General features: G+C 43.6%; 1 protein-coding gene across 13 annotated transcripts in view; it reads left to right on the plus strand.

Moving 5' to 3' along the window:
• The first annotated feature begins 2,232 nt into the window (after positions 1–2,232).
• Positions 2,233–16,507, plus strand: part of ROCK2 (Rho associated coiled-coil containing protein kinase 2) — a 141,435-nt gene continuing 127,160 nt past the window's right edge. For 9 of the 13 annotated variants that reach the window (XR_013349773.1, XR_013349774.1, XR_013349772.1 and 6 more), the window contains exon 1: positions 2,233–2,389. Coding sequence is in view for 7 of the 13 variants with exons in the window: in XM_077844117.1 (XP_077700243.1) it covers positions 2,249–2,389 (141 nt within the window). In the remaining 6 variants the exon portion in view is untranslated. The remainder of the gene's footprint in view (positions 2,390–16,507) is intronic. The other 4 variants (XM_077844120.1, XM_077844121.1, XM_077844118.1 and 1 more) reach the window with 1 other exon arrangement.

Below are 16,507 nucleotides of genomic sequence, written 5' to 3' on the forward strand. Positions count from 1 at the left end.
CATACAGATTTAAAGGACTTACCTTTTGACCAGAAGTCAGTGTTATTATCGGAGAGGAAAAGGCTGTATTGGATTGTTCAGGGCCTCTTCCTGCCTAAGTCCAGGGTGCTTTAACACAAAGCGAAAGATGACGGCTGCCAGAAGGTTTACTGATTAAATTGCTACTTTTACAAGGCTAGAGCTTTAGAACTCAGCTGCAGATCTCTGTGAGCTTATCTCTGACATGCCAGTGAGAAAGGTTCTTAAGATTCTCATTACTTAATGGATAGTAGATTATAGCTTTTTTTTTTTGGAGTGGTCCATCTATCTCGGTCCAGATTTCCAATTTCTGAAATTCTAATGTTCTTAAGCATCTTTACAGAAAAAAAAAAAAATCCTCATTCACTTAAAAAAAAAAAAAACTGCCTTCCCTTGTTCTTGGTGCTGCTTTTATATAGTTTTTAAGTAGTGTATACAAACTATTTTGTATCTGTTGTTCTCTCACCTTATTTCCAATACATGTTTCACGTACTTGCCAAAATTTCATGCATTTGACGGAAAGCCAGCATACCTGCCAGGACTCTTTCTGTTAATGTGACAGAGCTTGCTCGGATTATTCCCCAGTTGTTGGGACAACTGGGCCCCTTCCCAGGTTTTGGTCTTTATGAACATTCTCTATTAGCCCTGCTATAAATATTTTAATGCAAGTTCTCCTATCCATTCCCCCCCCCCCCCCGCTCCTCCCCCTTGGATTATTTCCTTAGACATCTACTTCCTTAAATGGGTTTACTGGGTCAAAGGGGCTCAATGAACAGTTTTAATAGCTCTTGGCAAATATTTTTCAGATTGCGCCCTGCGAGGATCGGACCAATGGCACGAGCTGCGAGCCGGCAGGAATGCGGAGGAGCTGCCCCGTAACCTGCCCTTCTTCCGCCCCCCAAAGGCAAGGAGGAGCTGGAGAGGGCCTGGGGACCGAGGCCTCTTCTATCACCCTTTTATGCTCCTCCGCGGATGGGTGCTCAGGCCCGGGGCCGCGAGAAGACCGCTAGGGACCTGCACAAAGGCTCTCGCATCCCAGCACTTCTGCCCCGGGGGCGAAGCCGCGCTTCCGAGTCCTCCAGTCCCGGGCGGGGAGTGCGGTGGCCGACCCCGCTGCGCGCCCCTCCGGCCCGTCCGCGGCCCTCCCCCCCCCCCCCCGCCCCCGGCCCAGGCAGGCCCCTCGCAGGCCCCTCGCAGGCCCCTCGCAGGCGCAGAGTCCCGCGGGCGGGGGCCGCGGCCGGCGGGCGCTATTATCCCGGCGCGGGTGATGCAAGGCCCGCATAGCTGCGCGCTGAGTCAGCGGGGACGGGCCGCCCGCCCCACCCCCCACCTCGCCGACCCCCGGGGCAGGGGCAGGGGCAGGGGCAGGAGCAGGGGCAGGGCGGGGGGAGGCCGGGCCCCGAGGCCGCGGGGTCGCCCTCCCGAGCAGGCGCAGGCGGCCGCGGCGCGCTCCCCCCTCCCCCCTCCCCCGGCCGGAGCTCAGGGCCGCCGCGCGCCCGGGGAACTCGAAGGGGGCGGGGGGGGAGGAAGCGGGGAGGGAAAGAGGCTCCAAAAGGAGAGACGCGGCGCGGGACCGACAGGAGGAAACGAAAAGAAAAAAAAAAAAAAAAAAAAAAACATGGAGGCGAAGGGGCGGCGGGCGGCGGGGGCGGGGGCGCACGCGCGTGCGCGCGGGGGGGCGGGGCGCGCGGGGGCGCGCGCGGGGCGGGGCGGGGCGGGGCGGGGCGGGGGCGCGCGCGGGCGGCCGCGGCCCGAGGGGCTTGTGGGTAGCGGCTGCGCGCGGCCGGAGACGCGGTCCGCGCGGGAGTGTGTGAGGCGAGCGGGCTCGTGGAGCGGGGCTGCCGCGGCGGGCATGGGGGCGGGCTGGCGGCGGCCGTAGCGGCCCGAGCCCGGGTTTTCGGCCTCCCGGAGCGCCGGAGGGCGGGGCGGCGCAGCCCGGCGGTGGCCGCGCCGCTTCCCCCGCTCCCGCCCTCGGAGTCCTGAGGGAGCTCGCGGCCGGCGGACGAGCGGACCGGGCGGCGCGAATCTGACTGAGGGGCGGGGACGCCGTCTGCTCGCCGCCGCCGCCGCCCCCGCCGGGCGACCCCGGGCCCCCGGGGCCGGCGCTGAGAGCCGCAGCCGGCGCGACAGGCGCGCGGTGGGCCCCGGCGGAGCCCCGCCCGGAGCCGGCGGTGCGGGGGGCGGCGCTAGGCCCCGGGGCGCCCCGGGCCGGAGCGCGGGCGGCGGCGGCATGAGCCGGGCCCCGGCGACCGGGAAAATGCCCGGCGCCCCCGAGGCCGCGCCGGGGGACGGGGCGGGCGCCAGCCGCCAGAGGAAGCTGGAGGCGCTGATCCGGGACCCCCGCTCGCCCATCAACGTGGAGAGCTTGCTGGTAGGTGCCCCCCCGCCCCGCCCCGCCCCGCCTGCCCACCCATCCGTGGGAGGGAGGTCTCGCCCCTCCCGCCCCGCTTCCGGCAGCCGGGCCCGGGTCGGAGGCCGGACACTTTCCGCGACCGAGTTCCAGCAGTTGGAGACGCGCTGGATTCCTCCGCTCCCACCTCCCGGAGCGGGTGTCACCCCCGCCCGCCGCCCGCCGCCCGCCGCCCCGGGAGGAAGCACCGGCCCCGCTCCCCGCCTCTCCTGGGCCGGGGGGGGGGGGGCGGCTGCAGGGTGTGCGGGGGGGGCGGGGGCGCCCTGCAGCCTCCAGGCCAGCGGCATGCGGCGCCGGGCCGTGGGTCGGGGTCGGGGTCGGGGCCGGGGCCGGGGAAACCCGCCGCGCGCCCTCTGGGGAGATGACAAAGAGCCGGGGCCAAGGAATCCGTCCGAGCTGTCGAGGAGAAGGGATCTCTCCTTCTCGCGGTCCGTCCTTCCTCAGGCAGCCCGTGGAAGACCTCTGTCCCTAGTCAGCACGTAAAGGCTGCTCCCTGGCTCTTGATTTAAGAAAAGGAGCAGGTCTTAGAAATCAGAAACGCACCGTCGAGTTGCCGTGCGTATTTTCCACGCTCGGCCAAGCCCCGACGGTCGTACCGCCCAGGTGCGGTGGGACCCGTGTGCCGTGGAGCTGCACGGATGTTTGGAAGAAGGGGGTGTGGATTTTGACCCCGGGGTTGGAGAGGAAGGTGCAGGAGATGCTCCGGGCTAGGAGGTCACTCCGGAGGACTGGAATTTGCGTGGGCGATCCTTGGACCCTTTGGATGTTTTCTCCGCCACAACTCAAATTTTCACTTGAACTCCCCGCTGGGAGAGACCTGGTGACTGTAAGGCCGAGGAAAACTGCCTCCTCCCTTTCTAGTGATTAACTGACGTTTCCTCCCGAAGTCCTTGGTTATCCTTTGGGGTTTCTGGACTCGCTGGCGGGGTGACTCAGTCCGCGCGGGTTGGCCACGGGGCAGGACCTGGCTGAAGACCGCCTCTCGGTGCAGGAGCGGGACGTGGTGATGGGCTGCGTCCCGTCCGACGTCCTCGCCCTGGCGTCTCCCCGATTTTCGCGTCAGCGTGTGGTTTGTGTGTTTTCATGGCACCCTGACGCCCTGGTCCCTCGTTAGCGCGAAGGGCATGACTTCGCCTAGGCCAAAGCAGAGGCTCCGGGCTCCGCTCCCAGCGTTTCCACTTTGGCATTTTGCTAGCAAAACTTTGACCTAAGGCCAGAAAGTTCAGTTAAAAATAGTACCGCAAGTATCCATCAGGTTCATATTCAATCCCGGATAGAAGATTTTAACGACCCATCACTTTCATCTCTTGGGTCTTTCCTCACGTTAATCAGAGTTATTCCGATCATTCCGAACTTGAACCGAAGCGATTTATACCTGTATTGCGTTCACGCGTTCTGTCTCGTTAGAGTATTTTCTAGACTGTTGAAGTGAAGGCTGTTGTTAAAAGTGCAACATTACACGTTTTAGTCAACAGTTTGGTCCATTCATTTATTGGGCGCTCAATACAGCCAAGACACTTTACACTGTTATTAAGGTGATGTATCGTTGGTATGAGAGTTGACATTAGATGCCGCTGACCGGACAGATTTTGCTATTCCTGTTTTTAGTTGATTAAATATTCTGGTTCTGAGTCGAAGTAAATCTTACCAGGCCAAAAATTGTCCCCTTACTCTTTTCTTTGGAGCAGTGTTGCAGGGCTTCTATTTCAAATAATGAGCTGAAAAAATTTTAAGACTGTATTACAGTACATTAATTTTAAATTATGTGTATTGCACAAAATAGAATGATTGTGTTTTTTTGTGGTGACATTTACGTAAAATTTACCACTTTAGCCATTTTTAAGCGTACAGTTCAGTGGCATTAATTACCTTCACATTGTTGTGCAGCAACCATCACCACTATCCAGTTCCACAATTTTTTTTTTTATCTTTCCAAACAGAAACTCCATGAATTAATCTTTACGAGAATGTTATAAAAACATACTTCCTGGGCAGCCCTGGTGGCGCAGCGGTTTAGCGCCGCCTTCGGCCTCGGGCGTGATCCTGGATACCCTGGATCGAGTCCCACGTCGGGCTCGGGCTCCCTGCATGGAGCCTGCTTCTCCCTCTGCCTGTGTCTCTGCCTCTCTCTCTCTCTCTCTCTCTCTCTCTCTCTCTCTGTGTCTCTTTAAAAAAAAGTAAAAACATACTTCCTGAAATACTAATGAAATAAGGGCTGGGATCACTTTAAAGATTTGAAACCTTACAGTTTAGCCTGTACATCACTGATGATTGTTTTACTGCATATGGCACTTCTTTTGGCTTTACTGTAGAAAATAAGTCTTTCTTTAACAGGGAAAACTTAAGTAATATAGTCAAATGAAAACACAGCCATGAGTCTTAATTACTTCTTTCAGGTGCTCAGAAAGTACCACTTAAAATTGTATACTAAGATGACAAAAATATGGAGATGAAATATACCAGAAGTTACTGTATAATTATTCTTAGAAGGTAAAACTCTCTTTGTAGGAAAAAAAATGTTGCATGAGATTACATGCAAAGTGCTTAGCTCAGTGCTTGGTACATAAGTAGTGCTCATTACATTTAGCTCACTGGTGTGCAGTTACCATAGTTAATTGCTAATTGCTTTAAATTTCCTTTGAAAAGGCGAATGGTTTTATTGGCAACTCTTTCTTGCTATATAATTTTGAATAAGTAGCATTATAATTTGAATTTACTATCAGAAAAGTGCTAGCAATCATCAAACATAGGTAAGCTGGATTCTAAGACTATGTCAGTGTTAAAAGACCAAATTGTCTTTTTTTCTCTGCAGACTGGATTCTAAGACTATGTCAGTGTTAAAAGACCAAATTGTCTTTTTTTCTCTGCAGATGCTCCTTGCTTTGCATAGGTCCTTAAATTAATCTGAAGCGAGTGTATCCCTTTTGTGGTTACAGATTGTGGGCTGGTTGGTATTATTTAAAAATGGAGGATTCACCCCCCCCCCCCTTAAGATTTATTTATTTATTTGAGAGAGAAAGAAGAGGAAGGTTGGGGGGGGGGGTTGGAGAGGGGAAGAGGGAGAGGCAAGAATCCCAAGTAGATTCCCTGCAGAGCACAGAGCCCAACTAGGGGTACATCTTACAACCCTGAGATCACAACCTGAGCCCAAACAGAGGGTGCTTAGCCGATTATGCCACCTGGGTGCCCCTAAAAGAGAGTTTTGGGAGAGGTTTGTTTCTATCATACTTGTTTGGAGGAGAGGAACTTCAGTGGTACATTTTTGCAGTGTTTGAAACTTTTTGGTAAACATCCATGTTTTGTTGTCAAGACTCAGCTTCTCATACTGCTTTCCCAAATAATATGGTAAAAAGAATTGTGCTTTAATATGCTGGAGAGATGTCTTTTCCCCTCCCTCCCTCCCTCCCTCCCTTCCTTCCTTCCTTCCTTTTTCTTGATTTTATTTTTTAAGTAATCTCTACACCCAATATGGGGTTCAAACTCACAATTTTGAGGTAGAGTTGTATGCTTTACCAACTGAGCCAGCCAGGTGCCTCTGAAGATCTTTCTAAAGAGCTGTGCTTTTGGGTTTTAATGTGTTTTACTAAAAGAGTAAATGGGATTCAGGCTTGAGTAAACTGTTTTCTTTAGACCGGTGTTGATGGGGAAAGGTGATTAAAATTTTATTTATGAATTTCAGTGACTTAGTACAAAATGCTTTTTTTTTTGATTGATTTCATTATACCAGTAAACTGTATACACATATTTCTTATCACATTGCTTAGATTTCAGCTTAGTACTGGTTATCTGCCTAAAGTAAAATTTTATGTGTATTTTTTCTCCACTGACAAATAAGTGTATTATAAAGATATACAAGTGAAATAGAAAAAAAATTGAGAAATTGTTTTATACATGTTTTCCTTTTGTGAAATAAAAGTTGAGCATTTATAATATAAAGGGGATTACTTTAAAATTTGTTTTTTGATGATCATTAAAGAAAATGAATTAGCTAGAAAGGTTTAAAAAAGTAATGCATGGAATTTACTGTTTAGGTAAAGTTGAACCTCTTTGAAAGTACAGGTCCACAGCCCTCACCTACAATTTTGCTATATAACGAACTCAGAAAACCAAGTTTTTTTTGTTTTTTTTTTTTTTTTAAGATTTTATTTATTCATGAGAGAGAGAGAGAGAGGCAGAGACACAGGTAGAGGGAGAAGTAGGCTCCACACAGGAAACCCGACATGGGACTCGATCCCGGGTCTCCAGGATCATGCCCTGGGCCGAAGGTGACACTAAACCGCTGAGCCACCTGGGCTGCCTGAAAACCAAGTTTTTGACGACTTACTTGATCATAACATCTGACCTGATCTGATGTTAGAATATTTATAATCAATGTGTCCCTCTTGGTGTAATTGGGATAGCTTTTCCTTGGTGAAACATCAAAAAAATAAAAAAATTGAAGTGTTTGATTTCAGAGTGCTACAGGAGACTTGCAAGAGGGTTTTCAGAAGGGCAGCCCTGGTGGTGCAGAGGTTTAGCGCCGCCTGCAGCCCGGGGTGTGATCCTGGAGACCCAGGATCGAGTCCCACATCGGGCTCCCTGCATGGAGCCTGCTTCTCCCTCCGCCTTTGTCTCTGCCTCTCTGTTGGCTCTCTCTGAATGAATGAATAAATAAATCTTAAAAAAAAAAAAAAAAGAAAAAGAAAAAAAAAGAGGGTTTTCAGGAAAGTACTTTATATGGTGTGTGTGTGTGTGTGTGTATGTGTGTGTGTGTGTGTATATATATATATATATATAGTATACGTACTTTATTGCCATTCTAAAATCCAGAAAATTCAGAAACATCTTGCCAATATAAGTCCAGTGAAGACTTACATACATCTTTAACACTGTAGTTATAAAGAAATAGTGAATAAGTATCTTGAAACCTAAGTTGTTTTAGTTGAGTCCTGATCCAGTAGTCCTCTTTTCCCATTTTGAATTTTGAAATATTCTAAGCATTAAGAGAATATAGCATGAAAATATGAATTATGAAGCATAAAAAACAAGCATTCATGAAATCATTGCCCAATTTAATGAATAGAACACTAGCCTGTTGAAGTTACCATGTGTTGCTGCTTGATCAGTCTCCATGCATTCTCTCCTGTTGCCCTGAAATTTTTTTGAGGATTTATTTATTTGAAAGAGAATGTGTGCTCGAGTGAGCAGGGGTGGGGGCATAGGAAGAGGGAGAGAGAGAATCTCAACTCCCCACTGAGTATGGACCTTGATCTCATGATCCTGAGATCATGATCCAAGCTGAAATCAAGAGTTAGCGGACTCAGCCACCCAGGTGCCCTCCTCCAAGATTTTTATTATTTCCTTGTTTTATTTTATAGATTACCAGATTTGTATGTATCCCTAAACAGTATTGCTTAAGTTTTACTTACTTTTTTTAACTTTAAAAAAGGTCAAAATTTTTATACTATGTTTTGTGACTTGTTTTTTTCAATCAAAGTTATATTTCCCAGATGTACCCACATTGTGGTTTATTCATTTTCACTGCTACCATAAACCAAAGCATATTGCTCCAATCTATTTAATGGATATTTAGGTGGTTTTTCTTTTCTGCTATTATGGACAGAATTACTGTGAACATTACTGGAGCCCATGTGAAGTATCTATAGGCCAGTGTATGTGTTTAGGATTGGAATTGTTGGGTTTTAAGATACACACACACACACACACACATATGTATATATATATATATAATTGTTGGGTTTTAAGATATAGATATAAAACAAAATAATGGATAGAGTTTAACTCTTCCACCAACATTTTTTAAAAGATTTATTTGAGAGAGAAACAGAGCACACGCGGGAGCAAGGGAGCGAGCAAGTGCCAGGAGAGGGGCAAGGAAGGGGAAGAGAGAATCTCAGACAGACTACCCCCTGAGCACAGGATCCTGGCATAATGACCTGAGCGAAAACCAAAAGTTGGACGCTTAACCCACTGAGCCTCCCATGTACCCTTTCTCCCAAAATTTTATTATGGAAAATTTCAAAGTGTTGTAAAGTTGAAAGAATTGATGCTGAACATCTGTATACTGATCACGTAATTACTAGTTTGCTGTATTTGCTTTATTGCATCTGTCCCTCCCTTTATCTATCTCTTGCTATATCTTTTGTTTTTGATTCATTTAAATAAATTGTAGCTATTGGTATGCTCCTTTAAGTACTTCAGCATGCACTTTGTTGAGTATAGTTCAGTATTTGTTTAGGCTTTTAATTTTTTTATTAATTTTTTTTGTTTAGACTTTTTAAAGATTACATTTACATACAGTGATACGTACAGATCTTAAGTATACATTGATGGGTTTTGACCAGTGCACACACTTGCGTAATGCAAATCCTTATCAAGATACAGAATGTTATTACCAACCCAGAAATCTTCCTTATATGTCTTTTCAGCTAATTCTGCATCCCCTTCCCATAGATTCTATCACTCTTCTTTTTTTTTTTTTTTTGGTACTAAAGATTACTTTAGCCTCTTGAAGGTCATATAAGTGGAATCCTGTATAGTGTGTACTCTTTTGTATCTTATGTATTTAGCTTAGCATAGTTTTTGAGATTCATCCATGTTATTATGTGTATCAGCAGCTTGTTCCTTTCTTATGACTGAGTGGTATTCCAATAAATGTGCAACCAAAGTGTGTTAGCCATTTCCTCTTGATGGATACCTGGGCTGTTTTGAGTTTTTGGCTATTATATATAATATATTACATGCTTTGATACTTAATCAAGCTTGCTAAGAACAATCTTGTATTAAGTCTTTGTGAGGATATGTTTTCATTTTTTTTTAAAGTACCTTTTCCTTTTTTTTTTTTTTTTTAAAGATTTTATTTATTTATTCATGAGAGACAGAGAGAGAGAGAGAGGCACAGAGACACAGGCAGAGGGAGAAGCAGGCTCCATGCAGGGAGCCCCATGTGGGACTTGATCCCTGGACTCCAGGATCACACCCTGGGCTGAAGGCAGGCTCTAAACCGCTGAGCCACCTGGGCGTCCCATGTTTCATTTCTTTTGGGTAAATACTTAGTAGTGGAATTGCTAGGTCATAAGGTAGAAGTATGTTTAATTTTTAAGAAGTAGCCAGATGGGGGTACCTGGCTGGCTCAGTTGGTGAAGCATAAGACTCTTGATCTGTGACTTCAGGCCCCAAATTGGGTGTAGAGATTACTTAAAAATAAAGTCTTAAAGAAGAGAGAGGTAGAGAGGCAGCCAGATCTTTTCCCAAAGTGGTCATAGGATTTTACACTCCCACAGCAGTGAATGAGAGTTCCAGTTCCTCCCCAACACCGAGTCTTAAATTTTAGCCACTCTGTGGGTGGTGGGTACTGGTATCTCGTTGCGATTTTAATTTGCAATTTTTTGATCATTATGATAACGGATTTTTCAGGCACTTACTGGCCATTTGTGTATCTTCCTTTGTGAAATATTTGTTCACATTTTTGCCCATTTAAAAAAATTTGGGTTCTTTAATGGCTTATACAGGTTCTTTATCCTATACGTGGTTCTTTGTCAAAAGTTTGTTAATGTTTTCTCCCGGTCTGTGGCGTGTTTTTTTTTTTTTTTAAATAAAACATTTTTGTGGTTATTGCTTTCTCTGCCTAAGAGACTTGCCTTTCCCCATGTTACAAAGATATTCTCTTTTTCTTTCCTTTGGGAATTTTATAGTTTTTTCGTATTTAGGTCTAAGATAGATGTGAAGCCAGTTTTAGTGTGTGATACGAGTTAGGGCTCAAGGTTCATTTCCCCCATCCCCACGGTACTTCCCATATCCAGTTATCCAGACTATCATTTTTTCTGCAGCTTTATTGATACGTAACTGACACATAACATTATATGAGTTTAAGGTATACAGTATGTATGTATACAGTATATGTATATATTGCCAATTGCTTACCACAGTAATGGTTATTTACATTCTTCACCTCACATAATTACCCTGTGGTTTGTTGCTATTGTTGTTAGTGTGAGAATATTTAAGATTTACTATTTTAGCAACTTTCAAGTGTACAATATTTTTTTTTCTTAAGATTTTTTATTTAATCATGAAAGACAGAGAGAGACAGAGAGGCAGAGACACAGGCAGAGGGAGAAGCAGGCTCCATGCAGGGAGCCCAACATGGGACTCCGGGATCACGCCCTGGGCTGAAGGCGGCGCTAAACTGCTGAGCCACCGGGACTACCCACAGTACAGTATTGTTAACTATAGTCACCAGCACCAGGTTTTTAAAAACACTTTTCTGATTGAATTGCTTTAGTGCCTTTGTCAAAAATGAATTTACTGATAGGTGGGTTTTTTATTTGTCTATCTACCTCCTAGTAACTATATTTGTTACAGTTCTATTGTTTAACCCATGCTCTATTCAAAATTTATTTTGTAGTTTTATCTTTTTACCTGAAGGACATCAGCAGGCAACTGTGGTTAAAAAACCTAGATTTTATTTTTTTGAAGGGAAGAAAGATGTAAATTTTTGTAATTATAAAAAGTGTTTTTTTAAAAGATTTTATTTATTCATGAGAGACACACAGAGAGAAGCAGAGTCATAGGCAGAGGGAGAAGCAGGATTCCTACAGGAACTAGATGCAGGATTCGATCCCAGGATCCTGGGATCACAACCTGAGCCAGAGGCAGATGCTCAACCACTGAGGCACCCAGGTGCCCCCAAAATAATATGTTCTTATTGTAGAAAATTTAAGAAATAAAACTATAAATGCAAGTGACATATTTAGTCTCCCCACATAGAGTTAACATTTAGGTATAAATACCTGTCTGAAAAAGTAAAATAGAAAAAAAAAGTAGAACTACATCGAACATGTGCTTTGTCATTTTAATTTTTTTTACACTTAATGAATAATAGAAGCTTTTGTATAGTCAAATTTATCACCCTTCTCATTGTAGAGTGATCTTTGGCTTAGATGTCATTCTGAGGACATTCTCCGTCACCCAAGATTATGATATCATACACTCTAATTTTCCTTTAGTACTTTAATAATTTTATTTTTAGTGTTATCTTTAGTGATATTTCTATTGCATTTTGAATTCTGATGGAAACCATGAAATAGGGGTATGAAGATTTTATCAGGAAGTTTGTGATAAATATTAGAGTACCCAAAATAATAATTGGAAGCCTTTGTTTATATCTCTTTGTTCTTGTCTTATAACTTTCTATTTGGAGAGTGGTGCTTGTGGGAGGAAAGAGGATAATGATTATAGATTTGGTCTTCCATTTGGGTGTCTTGAGTTTTTTCATGGAAATACTGCTTAAAACTGTACTTAAAAATACTACTCTGGGGGATCCCTGGGTGGCTCAGTGGTTTGGCCCCTGCCTTTGGCCCAGGGAGTGGTCCTGGGGTCCCGGGATCAAGTTCCGTGTCAGGCTCCCAGTATGGAGCCTGCTTCTCCCTCTGCCTGTGTCTCTGCCTCTCTCTCTATCATGAATAAATAAATAAAATCTTAAAAAAAAAATACTACTCTTGAGATGCTCGGGTGGCTGAGTCGTTAAGTGTCTGACTCTCAGCTCAGGTCTTGATCTCAGGGTTGAGTTTGAGCCCTGCATATTGGATTCCACGCTGGGTGTGTAGCGTACCTAAGAAAAATATTCTATGCTGACATTCAAAAAAAAATATATATATATAAGCTGTTAGTGATCACAGTTACCCGTGAAGAGAATTTGAGTGACTCAAGGCTACTTACGGCTTTTGTGGGGAAAAAAACCCCCACAAAATAACATTTTCCACTGACAGCTTGTTATATAGAGCTTAATATTTAAATTAATGTCAAATCATGGTGGTATTTGGGACTCTACTAAAACTGTCTCTTCTTTATCCTTAATTATAGTTATTCTTCCCTCTCATCTGTACTTTTTTTTCTATAAAATGATTGGATTATGGAGATAGATTTGTAAATTATGCAATTAACAGCCCCAGATGACCCTCACTCATCTTTTTGGAAAGCATTTGGATCACAATAGTTAGTACTTCACACTCATTCTTGTGTGTGTGCGCGTGCACGCTCTCTCATTATCTTTCTCTCTTACTTTTTTTTTTTAAGATTTTATTTATTCATGAGAGGCACGGGGGCGGGCGGGGGGGTGGGGAGGGGGAGGCAGAGACAGAAGAAGGCTCCATGTAGGGAGCCCGACGTGGGACTCCATCCCAGGTCTCCAGGATCACATCCTGGCTGAGGCAGTGCTAAACCGCTAAGCCACCGGGGCTGCCCTCTCTCTTACTCTTTCATTTGCTCTCTCCTCCTCCCTCCTTTCCTCCTTCCCTCTCTCTCTTTCTGTGTTTGTCTCTGTGTGTGACAAAAAGGAAATATTGAGATTCGTTTTTGGTTCATCTTTGATAATTTGGAGGAGTGTTTCAATAATTCCAAGAGGGATTTTATGTTTTGTTGCTTGATTGTGATAAGTTGTTTGTTCAGATAACTAAAGTGCTTTATACATTTTTTGTTATAGTTAATTGATCACTTATTATTCAATATCTGATTTCCTTTATTCTCTGAGAGTTTAGACTTTTTAGTTATAAAGCAACTGATAGAAATTTTCTTTCTTTTTTCTTTTTTTAAAGATTTATTTATTAGAGACAGCATGTGGGGAGGGGCAGAGGGAGAGGAGGGGGAGAGAAGCAAACTCTACTAAGCACAGAGCCCAACACGGGCTGACCTGAGATCATGACCTGAGCCGAAATCAAGAGTTGGACGCTCAGCCAACTGAAAGACCCAGGAGCCCCCCAAATTTTCTTTTTTTAAAAATTAAATTTATTTATTCATGAGAATCAGAGAGAGAGAGAGGGAGAGAAGCAGAGACACAGGCAGAGGGAGAAGCAGGCTCCCTGCAGGGAGCCCAATGTGGGACTTGATCCTAGGTCTCCTATCACACCCTGAGCTGAAGGCCGGCGCTAAACTGCTGAGCCACCTGGGCTCCCCACCCCCCCCCCCGCCCCTTTTTAAGGGATTATAGACTTGGAACTGATTTCTAACACATTAGAGTTGTTTTATATGCCAGGGAAATGAATAGTAGAACTTCCTCTAGTAGTACTTTAGATGGAAACAGCAGAACAGAGTTGGCATTATCTTAATTACCTGTGATTATGATAAGGAATGCTTAATACACTAAGTGTTGTCTTATATACTTGGTTTTGAGCTTATTTGATGAGCTCTTTTAGGACATGCGTCTTTTTTTTATTGTTGTGTCCGGTAAATTTTTGATGCATGAACTAACAGATAATTTTTTAAGTAACAGGAGTGATAACCTGTAGAAATATATTCCTGTTTATTTTTATTATTTTTTAAATAATTTTTTAAAAATATTTTATTTATTTTTTTTATTAATGAGAGATACAGAGAGAGAGGCAGAGACACAGGCAGAGAGAGAGAGACTCCCATGTAGGGAGCCTGACACGGAACTCGATCTCGGGTCTCCAGGATCATGCCCTGGGCTGAAGGCAGGCGCCAAACCGCTGAGCCACCGAGGCGTCCCTATATTCCTGTTTAAAGAGCTTTAAAGTATTCTCCAAATAAACATTTTGATATATGTTCTTGTCACTTATTTCTTACCTATTTGTAGGAAAGAACATAAGTAAACATCTGTATATACAAAGAGGATACCCTTGAGTGAAAGAATTAATTGGAGGTTAGGTAGGAAAAGTGAATAATGATTTGGACATTTTCTGGATTGTGGTGAAATAATTTGTTTTGGAAAGGAATTAAGCTAATTTTATTCTAGTGAAGTAAAGACTTTGTGTAGGCTGTACAGCTTTTATCATTTATTGAGTTTCATCTATTCCCCTCACCCCCTAATTTTTCTTCTGGTTAAATATATCCAATTCCTTTTTATATACCTAGGTGATGCCTGTGTTGAAACAGTGCTTCATATGTAAGGACAGATGAAATGCTGGTTGGTTTGTACATAAGGTGAAATTCTTTAAAATGGTATATTGACTGTTACTAATAGTAGGCAGTATTGATTAACAAAATTAAAAGAAAGCCAGAGAGCATGAGAACTTTTGATCAGGGGTCAAGAGTGTTATTATAACTCACTATGAATGACTGTTTAAACAATTTTTCAGATATTATCAAGCATTCTGATTCCTAGCATTTTTATGTCGCTTTATTTTATTTTTTTTTAAAGATTTATTTATTTATTTATTTATTTATTTATTTATTTATTTATTTATTTATGATAGACATAGAGAGAGGCAGAGACACAGGAGGGAGAAGCAGGCTCCATGCCGGGAGCCCGACGTGGAACTCGATCTCGGGACTCCAGGATCACGCCCTGGGCCAAAGGCAGGCGCTAAACCGCTGAGCCACCCAGGGATCCCCTTTTTATGTCGCTTTAAAATGTTTAGTTTGGGGGTACCTGGGTGTCTCAGTTGTTGTGTGTCTGCCTTTGGCTCAGGTCGTGGTCCTGGGATCCTGCATGGAGCCTGCTTGTCCCTCTGCCTCTGTCTCTGCCTCTCTGCGTGTCTCTTTTGAATAAATAAAATCTTAAAAAAATGTTTATTGTTTGTGATAATCTGTTCTTTATCTAATAAATCCCAATACTTGATTTTTCATGTTCTCTTTGCGTTGAATTTAAAACAGGTATAGAAGGAAGAGAATTAGAGTATGATTTTTCTTCTCCATGTAATAATAATGGCTGTCAGCAAAGTAGAGCAATACACAGTATCTTGCTTGTAGTAGGTTCTTGATAATTGTTGGTTGAATGATAAATACAGGCTTCAGATGTAGTACAGTTGAGAAGACAGTGTTTCAGTCTCTGAATTGCTTTTAGAATGAGCTCTGAAATAAAAGTCTGGCAGAGAGTGGTCAGCAGGTGTTGAACATAGGTATATTGTTTATTGAATTCTTTTTTTTTTTTTTTTAAGATTTTATTTATTTATTCATGAGAGACACAGAGACACAGGCAGAGGGAGCAGGCTCCCTGTGAGGAGCCCGATGCGGGACTCAGTCCCAGGCCCCAGGATCATGACTTGAGCCAAAGGCAGACAGATGCTCAACCACTGAGCCACCCAGGTGCCCCATTAGTTCTTTCTATTCTTTTTATTTTATTCTATAATTTCCATATCGTAGAGTTCACCTATTTATAAGTATACAATAAACTGGTTTTCAGTAAATTTATGGAGTTGTGCAGCCATTATCATGATCCGTTTTTATTAACCCCTCGGAATTTCCTTGAGCATGTTTGCAGTCACTACTTACTCCCAGGGAAGCCAACTACTGATACATTTTCTCTGTAAGATTTTCTTTTTCTTTTTGGAAATTCCATAAAAGTGGAATCCTACAGTATTCAGCTATTTGTTTCTGGTTTCTTCCACTTACCATAACATTTTTGAGGTTCTTCTGTGTTGGAGCATATGTCAGTATTTTGTTATTTTTTATTGCTAAATAAAAAATTGTATATGATATACCGTATTTTGTTTATGAAGTCACCATATGTGTATGGACGTGTGTTATTTCTCTTAATCTAGATTTTAAGGAGTTAGATTGCTGGGTCATATGGTATACCTCTGCTTAACTTTTTTTTCCCCACTTTTATGCTTAGCTTTTAAGAAACTGACAAACTTTTCCAGAATGGCTGTTTCATTTTACATTCCCACCAGCAATGTATGAGGATTCCAGTTTTTCCATATGTTCAGAGAACACTGAACATTGTATGTCTCTGTGGTGATAACCATGATAGTATATTTTACTAATGATAAATGATGCTGAGCACTGCTTCCTGTACTTGTTATTTTGTTTTTTAAATTTTTACTAAGGTACTATGAGTCTGATCTAGTAAAAGGAGTTTCATTTTGTATACCACAGGCCAGTTCCAATGTTTAAAAATTGAATACATATAGATCAGAGAGCCCTATATAGGTGAAACTATCCTACTCACTAGTATCTATCTGAAAGACCTAATTAACACTAACATGTTTTTTTTTTTTTTAACTTTTTTTTTTTTTTTTTTAAAGCCTTGTGTGGTACCTTCCAAGTAATGAATGTACCTTGCTGAGCTGTGTAAGCCGTGATAATGGCTGTGAAGTCTCTACTGGTTGAGTTATTTGT

Source organism: Canis aureus, chromosome 12, assembly GCF_053574225.1.
Source record: "Canis aureus isolate CA01 chromosome 12, VMU_Caureus_v.1.0, whole genome shotgun sequence".
NCBI lineage: Eukaryota > Metazoa > Chordata > Mammalia > Carnivora > Canidae > Canis > Canis aureus.